General features: G+C 33.1%; 1 protein-coding gene across 1 annotated transcript; it reads left to right on the top strand.

Annotated features, from left to right (window-relative positions):
- Positions 1–241: 241 nt before the first annotated feature.
- Positions 242–7,286, top strand: LOC106721168. The gene is made up of 12 exons (XM_045679864.1): positions 242–324; positions 689–758; positions 1,045–1,138; positions 1,450–1,607; positions 1,782–1,937; positions 2,322–2,528; positions 3,355–3,657; positions 5,196–5,332; positions 5,744–5,889; positions 6,461–6,627; positions 6,752–6,903; positions 7,139–7,286. Exons 1-12 carry the CDS (start codon positions 260–262, stop codon positions 7,284–7,286), a joined length of 1,803 nt encoding a protein of 600 aa, XP_045535820.1. The 5' UTR covers positions 242–259.
- Positions 7,287–8,993: the final 1,707 nt, after the last annotated feature.

The raw sequence follows: 8,993 nt of genomic DNA, 5'->3' as shown, positions 1-8,993 counted from the left end.
CTTCTATATTAACTCCAGTTTGAATTGAAAACATTTATTCTCAAATTGTGTTAAGACTTGACAATTTAATCTTATTAGTTAGAGATTTTTCTTAAACCCTTTCACTAATTTTCATTTGTAGCTATTGTAAAAAATGCGACAATTTAATACTGTCATATTAAAACATACATTCAAATTTTGAGTGTATAAGCCATCGAGATTTTTGAATATTACAGGAAGACATAATTTTACTTCAATACGGAAAATATTATAAAAAGATATGAGAAAGCTAGGACCGTTCGAAAAACCTGTTTGTAATGCAGTTACAGTATATCGAGAAAGGGGGTAAGTACATTAATGTAAAGTTAGCTGAAGAAAAAATGTTCGCCTGTCAATTTGCCAAACATTAATCATCATAATACAATGTTGCTCATATAAAGAAAAGTAAAAGCTTCTATAGTCTCCTTTTTATTTTGAAGGTAGGATTTTAAGCGATTGTTACTAAAGAAATCTTTTAAATGTAAAAGGCAATTATTATATTTAACCAGTTTTAACGAGTGAAGCGTTTGACTCCAAATTTATTTTAAGCGTTTTTAATATTTTTTTCTCTCACACGTAATTTAGATAACCTTTAAATTGTAAATTTAACTTAATTCTTCTCTTTTAATGTTACCTTTAAGATAATAAGATTAAAAATAACATTCCCCAGAAATTATCTACAACGCTTAGAGCAGTTCGAAAAAGCAATTTTAGCTTACAACGAAGCTCTACGTTGGAATGTAAGCTTATTTTTCATATTTATAATTATCTGCATGAATGCCAACAAAAAGAAAATACTATATTTTTTGAGAATATTTTCGTACTGTTCTTATAGTGTAACTTATATTTAACAGATGTCATTATCAATTATTAAATTCGTGCTTCATGCCAATGACCTAGGCGATGTAGCCTTTGTTTTTAACCTGCGACAGTTGAAAATAAATTAATAAAACTGTTATTTAGGTATTAAAAATATATATCGTAGTAGAATAGTTTTTATTTTGTAACTTAAAATTTGAATTTTAGAGCTCTGATGTCCCGTCGTTGCTCGGTAGAAGTCTGGCCCGGGCAAAAGCTACTCACTATGAAGGGGCTTTGGAAGACGTGGCGCGGGCGGCCGGTATTCTTTTAAATTTACGTTTTCCAAAAACGATAAATCTCAATTGGCTCTACAGCTTAACATCAACAACATGTCTTGATATCATATTAGGGTATTTCTTCTTAGGCATATAAAATGAGATAAAAGAAAAAAAGAAATAACACCGACAGTACAAAGAGGATGTTGAGACATTTTTTCTTTGACAGAGGGTCGCTAGTGAGCTGATATAATTTAGTTTGTCTTATGGCTACTGGTTTAGATAGCCTTGTAGGTCTATAACAATATTGCCCATCGAAAAGTCACGTACAGCGTCCATCTTTTGTTTTCCTTAGAACTCGAGCCAAATAATTTGACAGCGCTACAGATTAAAGCACAGACGGAATACGAAAAATGTGCCTTCGAACGTTCTCTTGTTCTTGCCAGCTGCGGACAGAACCTGAGGGTTCTGCCACCGAACTTCGCCGATTGTGCCAGATGTGCCGAAGAAACGGTACAAATTAATTCATTACGCGAAATGGAAATTCTTAATTAGTTTTATTATATCATAAAGCTGAGATATTGTTTCGTCATCTCCAAATATCACCCATGAAAAGTGTAAAAGGCCTATCTTAATAAATAGTAACAAAAGTAAACTGTGATCATGATTTTAAACATTTATGCCTAGATCCGAGAATGTTCTGGTCTAAGCGCAACAAAAGTAATGAAATCTGCAAATACGCTACTTAAAGATGTTGAACTAGTAGACCACATGGAAAAAGATATTTTTGAACCGGTTGTAATTATGCGGCGTAGCAGGATGCAAAAGGAACCGACTCACCAGGTATCGTTGTATTTTTTTAGTTGCCATTATTATTAATGAATCGTTTTTTTTTATTTTATTCAAGTGCATCTTATATTTAAACGTACAAACAGAAAACGTACACATACAATAGAAATGTGTGTTATAGCAATGTTTGCAGTTGTCGCTAAAAGGACTACGAAATCGAAATGCCCTGACATTTTCGTAGAATGCAAACCACTCGATGGTATAAATTGTTTGCGAACTACTCCCGTAACAGTTTACTACATGCAAGCACACATATGAATATACACGTTAATTTAAATGAATATAATTTCATTTTGTTAATGTATACATTCTGAATAAATCCTTTTTGGTCACAGTTAAGTTCTGCAGCCTAAATTGTTATTGCTTTAATTTTTATAGATACAAGAGATATCGCGGGTAGAAAAACAAAAGACTGAACATATTGCACGATTAATGGCATCAAAGTATTTAGAACAAATGGCCCATGACAAGCACTTCCTTATTTCCTTGTGCAAAGATGAAAGATTAATGTCAGCAAACAAACAGGGGTCGAAGATGCTTTACGAATTAGCCAATAAAGCTCGCGCTGATGTAGAAAAGCGACAAGTACGCAAAATTTTACTGTAGAAAGTTTCAATATCATTTGTCATAATTAATCTAGAACATTTTTCAAAAAGTATACTCCATTATTCTACGGACCGTGAAATCCTATCCGTAGCAGATTATCATGGTTTGCTGCAAAATGATCTTAAAGCGATAATTTATAGGCGTTAGAGAGGATTACTGTCTTTGTAAATATACAGAGAGATGAAGTTTCTGTATTATTTATTTCTTTATTACCAGATCTGTATAGATCGCATAGTTTCTTGGGAAGCTTGGTATATTTTTCATTAAATAAATTTTCTAATAAGAACAAACATCTCAATGCACCTGCTTTATTGAACTTGTAGATACAGGAAAATCAAAATTGTAAAATAAATCACAACTCACAAGTTTCTTAAAGATTATGCTCATTATTTCTTAAGGATTAGTTTCATACCCACATTATATTTGATTACTAAATTAGGTGTCGTCCGCGACTCCATCTACGCGCAATTAAAAAAACAACATAATAAGCCTATGTGTTCTTCCAGACTATAATCTACATCTATGCCACATTTCATAGAGATCCGTTAGCCGTTTTTGAGATACCTTCACAAACATTCATCCAACCAACCAAATATTCGCATCTATATATATAAAAGAAAGTTGTGTTAGTTACACCATTTATAACTCAAGAACGGCTGAATCGATTTGACTGAAAATTGGTGGGCAGGTAGCTTAGAACCAGGAAACGGACATAGGATAATTTTTACCCCGTTTTCTATTTTTTATTCCGCGCGGACGGAGTCGCGGGTAAAAGCTAGTTTATAATATTAGTAAGCTAATGCAGGCGGTACTTCGCGAACGTCGTCCATTATACGCAGCAAGGTCGGCGGAATCAGAAGCCCGAGCGCGTCTTTCCCGAGCTCGCAAGGAAAGACTCGGCCACGCTCAAAAACAACATGAAGTAGACGCGAAACGTCTCATTCGAACTGCTAAGACTATATTCGAAGAACACGATACGACAAAATGCTTAGAAGCTGCAGAATTCGCAATGGAACAAATATCTAGGAAGCCAGCTAACTTACTACCTGACAAAGAGAAGTTTTTAGTCGAATTATATAACCTGGTCGCTAATGTTTTCTTGGATCAGGTGAATGTCGATTTCTTAGAATTTTTGCATTTCATTCTACTAACTCGTTTTTCTTCGAAAAATGTAATCAATTAAGTCCGTTTGACTTACTTGTATGCAGAGCTGGGCATTAACTCGTTAATCCGTTAATCGTTAATTAACGAAGTTAACATTTTGCTTAACGGATTAACTTTTAAGTTAACTTCAAAAAGTGTTAACGCTTTTGTTAACTTCCGTTAAACTCAACTTCCGTTAATAAAAGTCCGTTAATCGTTAAATTAGAAACTTGGAGACGTGCTGTCATTTTGTTTAAATTACGCGCCACGCCACTCTCATAAGTTCAGCTATGATGGGCGACTGTCGGCGACTCGAATTGGTGAACGAACGAATTGATATATGTGAAGTTCGCGTGCAAGTGTGATGCATCAGAGCGTCCGGGAAAGACGTGACCAACAGAAAAAGAAGGTTCAAAATACATAGTTTATTTCATTACGAGTATAAAATATAAAAGCAAGAGTATGTAATAGCCCACATTCCGAACGCTCTTTGACCCTGCAATACGCCACTTTTTGAGCAGCTGTATTAAAACACTTTTTTACTCGTGCTTTTTCTTTAGCTTTTCCAAACTCGTGCGTTCTCTTTCCCAACTGTCAAAATAATGTCTATTAAAAAGAAAAAAACAACCGCGAAGTTTTTACGAAAAAAAATCATTGAAGTTTTTATGATTCATGCAAATATTTCTAAAAAGAAGCTCCTAATTTGTTAGAATATCAGATTTAATGATTTGATTCAACGAATTAGGTTAGGTTTCATTTTATTTAATCTCATTAAATTTCATTTTCATTTCATATTAATAAAAATAATCTACCGAAGACTTGGCCGTTTGGGCATAGTTCCCTTTGCCTTCCCAGAATGGGTGAAGAAAACAAAAAAAATCTATTTGTATTCTTTAACGGTTGGCGCCATTTTTCAAACATTTTAGTTAGTTGAGTTTATTGTGTTTTTACTATTCTATTAAATTGTTTCATTTTTCGCAACTGTATTAAAAATAGTTGTTTAGTACACGTGCGGAACTGTCATTACAACTTGTTCCAACTGTCAACCCTCACCTTCGGCTGCGCCTCGGGTCGGGTAGACATTTGTCGGATCTCTTTGCAATGACAGGCTTTCCGCACTCGTAATGAAATATACTATAATGAATGAATACTTGTCTATAATACTAATGTATAGTCAAATTACTATTTTAAACAAGTGTCGCCACAATAAGTGTGAAATTAGTATGTACAATTTTGGTATGGTTAACTGTTAACGATTAACTTTAACTTGCGTTAAATTTTCGAAAATTTAACGTTTTAACGATTAACGAAGTTAATTTTTTAATTAACGAATTAACGATTAACGAAGTTAACTTTTCGATTAACTGTGCCCACCTGTGCTTGTATGTTATTTTTTTAAATAAAAATCAATGCAGATTTTGTCAGTAGTTCATATCATCGTAAATATTTTTAGTGACAACATTCCAAAGTGCTTCTTTCATTATAATCATATTAACTTTTTAGAAACGCTTTAAAGAAACAATGAGTGAGGAAGATCGTGAAAAGAGATCGTTTGTGTTACTAGGAATTACAGTGTCACGGGAACCGAGTCGCGACTCCGTGCTGCGATCGAGACCCATGGCACCGCCGCGCGATGTCAGGTGATTAATATTATTATGAATAAGCCCCCGAGGAATAGGCAGTTTATCACGACAGTACCTATTCAAACCATATAACATTTATTGAAAAGAAATTCAATGTCTTTCAACGTTGGCCTGTTGATTTGGTGAATAAAATAAATAAGTATCATAATTAATATTCCTTAACCTTAAGTAATATTGTGAACTAGCAGTTCCCCGCAACACCGTCCCCGCGAAATTAAAGAAAGTATAGCCTATATCAGAGAGAGTATAGCTTCCCAACGGTGAAAGAATTTTTCAAATCGGTTCGGTAGTTTCGCATCCTGTTCAATGCAAACAAACAATGAAATCTTTCCTGTAATATATATTTGTCTATAAAATTAGTATAGATTATTGTTTGTATTTGTTTCTGGTAATTCCGATTCTTCGCAGACGCCGCCTTAGAACTTTAGAGCGCATACTGTCTCTTAACGGACGAGCATCGGAGAGATGTTACGCTCTACATGAACTGGCTCGCCTTCACGTTGATACAAAGCAGGCGTATAAAGCTAGATTTTACGCTCATAAAGGCCAGACCGGTAAATATTAAAATTTAGTTACGTTTTCATTTTTAAAACGGAATCATAATACATTAGGTTATACAGGTTCCTGGAATTTTCATTAGCCAGTTTCTTATTTAATTCATATCGATGTATCGTATATGGCCTATGTAAAGATTTAGATATAGAATGAAATATCAGGTCTTAATAATTTTAAAAATGAATACTGATATGCAGCTTTTAAATTGTTGTCACAAATAATAAACTATCAAAAAGAACAATTATAGTTTTACTTGTATTGACATAAGGACACGTAATAAAACCACCACTTCTAGATACAGACTGACTTTATTTAATAGTTTACTTAACACTACCCCCGGTACATATTCACATATACCGACAACTTGCGCACACTTCTGTAAGACTACAATGCACAAACTATTGGTTGAGTATTTATTTAGTAGTTTTGTAAAACGTATGTTATTACAATAAGCGAGAATAGATAATTCTTTCGAAGGTTGTTAACGCACTTGTGTTGTGGATGTCCATAGACTTCGATAATTACATATGTCCACGTATATAAAAATGTTCATGTGTTATCTTCATATAGAAGCGCGCTCCGCGGACCAACGTATTTGGTTACTGAATATGACATTCCTGCTGGCGCGATGTCATTTGCTACAGAACAACCGGCCGGAGGCGCGGGCGGCGCTCATCGAAGGCGCCAGCCTGGCTCGCTCATACGGCTTCCCAGATGTCGCTGCCTTCTTTGATACGGTCGACAAAACACATTTCTTTGTATTAAAGATGCTATATTTGTTACAGCTTTTATTTGCTATTAATAATATTTTTACCCACTTATTACTTTCAATCTGATATACTGTCTATTACTCTTCTACAGTGTGTAAACGTGTCAGGAGAAGGGGAAGTGGGATCGAGTGAGGCGTTACTTGTGAAGCGAGAGAAAGAAATGGTCAATTTAATGCAAGACGATGATTTGCGTTCCGCTGCAAAGTATCTGTTTAAAAGAATGTCTGTTATACCGGCTTCAAGGTTATTTGTTTCTCTTATATTTAAGTTATACATATACATAGGTAGATAGTCCTTATGTAAAGTAGAAGAAAGTAGCAAAATTAAGAAATGAAAAGAAGAAATAAAGGTGCCAAATAAAAAATAATAAATTCTACTTAACTTATATTCAAAAATAAAGTTTACCTACGCCAAAACTGATGTGCTTAGTTCATATGTTAAATCAGAAAACAAAATGTGAACAAAACTGTGATTACAGGCGTTTCTCAGTACTTCCCGGGACACATATGGATGAAAACGCAACAAAGATAGGTCGCCGAGTATCCATTGCACCAAAAACTCAGCAGCCTACAAGGATAGTACGGAAATTTCAACATCCTCTCGGTTTTCAGGAATTTGATCTTTGAGTTTTATAAATATTTTGAATTGCCCTTTGCCATTTTTAATATTACTTTGTGAAAATTTTTTGAAAAAAAAAAATATTTTTAATCTTATTTTTGTCTGGCCATTATCGATTTTCGATTATTTATAAGGATTTTAATTTTGTTTTGCAAAATTCTTAAATCATCACACTGTTTTCTAAGGAAATTAAATAAAAATTATACATTGTTTGTTTAAAGTTATTTTTTGTGACTGATCAGCGTTATTGCCTTGAAGAGGCATTTACAGTTTCACCAGGCTTGAAGTGACTAGGCACATATGGCGCTTAGCCTTAAAATCATTTATCGAGTAACTAAGCCCGAGAGAGGCCTTGTTATCTAAGTATACACGTGTTGTTAAAATAAAAAAGCATTCATTTATATTTAGTAGATTTAAAAAGAAAGTCTTTAAGCTCAGGAGACCGAGATAACAACCGCAATCCCTTTTTTACCCAATTTATTTGATCCCAAAAGAAACAGCGAGCGAGTTCATTTCTACACGTTCTGTTTAAAATAATTTTCGTTTTAACTTTTTAGATAGTTAAAGAGCTGTGTGTGCGAGTTACTTCTAATACAGTTAATATTTTTTTTGTGTCAACTCCATTAGTAATTGCTAAAATAATTACTAAGTTACAATTAAATTGAATTCCAACTCTATTTACGGTGTTTAATTTTTTTTAAGCTCTGTAGTCGTTTGCTATAAAGGTATTTGTTAAATGTTGGGTAAAAGGTTATTCTTTTGAAGAGTCACTAGTATTCGAAAAAGCAATTCCATGAATGCGCAATCCATTTTATAGTCTCGTAAAAACGTTTCCAAAGATCTGTTTGCTCTTACTTTGTTTAATTGCTGTTACTGTAAAAAGTATACGAATATTGTTTATCAAAGTTTTATAGTAAAATTTCCTTTTAAAAACTAAAAAATATAAAGACGAGAATTTAAAACTGCTGAAATTTGAACAAACTTTAGAGGTCGTAAATATAATTAAACTTAAGATAATATAAATTAACTTTCTATTTCTATTTCTCTGTTTATTTTATGAAAGAAAAATTCGTATCCAGAACTCTACGTTTTACGTAATTCAAAGCATAGTAATGTCGACAAAGAAATCATTTTTCCGTTTACATATGTCTAAAAAAATACGTATAAAAATTAAAACATCTCACGTATTATGAATTCGTCTGGGATCAATAAACGTGTGAATAAGGTAAGAATACAAACAACGAGCAATCCCACCCTGGTTTTATTGCGACAGCCAATAGCAGAGTTTTGATGATAATAAATTCAATTCACGACATCGAAGCTATTAAAACAAAGCAGAAAGTAGCAGTTTTCAAGTTGACTTTTAATGTCTGGGATTTAAGAATTGACAAATTTGGTAAAATTTATAGTAAGGTACATATAAAATACGATTTATTTTGTTTGTGTATTGACTACTCGTATAGTGGAGAATTGAATATACAACTATATTTTCACATAAATAACAAAGGTAATTTTATATTGTACAATAATTGCAATTAATTAAAAAAACTATTTCAATATGCAATAGAACTTGCATGTTTATTTAAATAAAAATGTATTAAAAAACGAAACTTAAAAAGGAAATATATTTATTAAATACTAGCTGTAGCCCGCAACTCCGTCCACGCGGATTAAAAATAAACTTAATTAGTATCCTATGTGTCCTTTCAGAACAT

The sequence above is a fragment of the Papilio machaon genome, chromosome 10, assembly GCF_912999745.1.
Source record: "Papilio machaon chromosome 10, ilPapMach1.1, whole genome shotgun sequence".
Taxonomy (NCBI): Eukaryota; Metazoa; Arthropoda; class Insecta; order Lepidoptera; family Papilionidae; genus Papilio; species Papilio machaon.
Note: the sequence above shows the minus strand (reverse complement) of the source record. Positions and strands in the feature narration are given on the sequence as shown.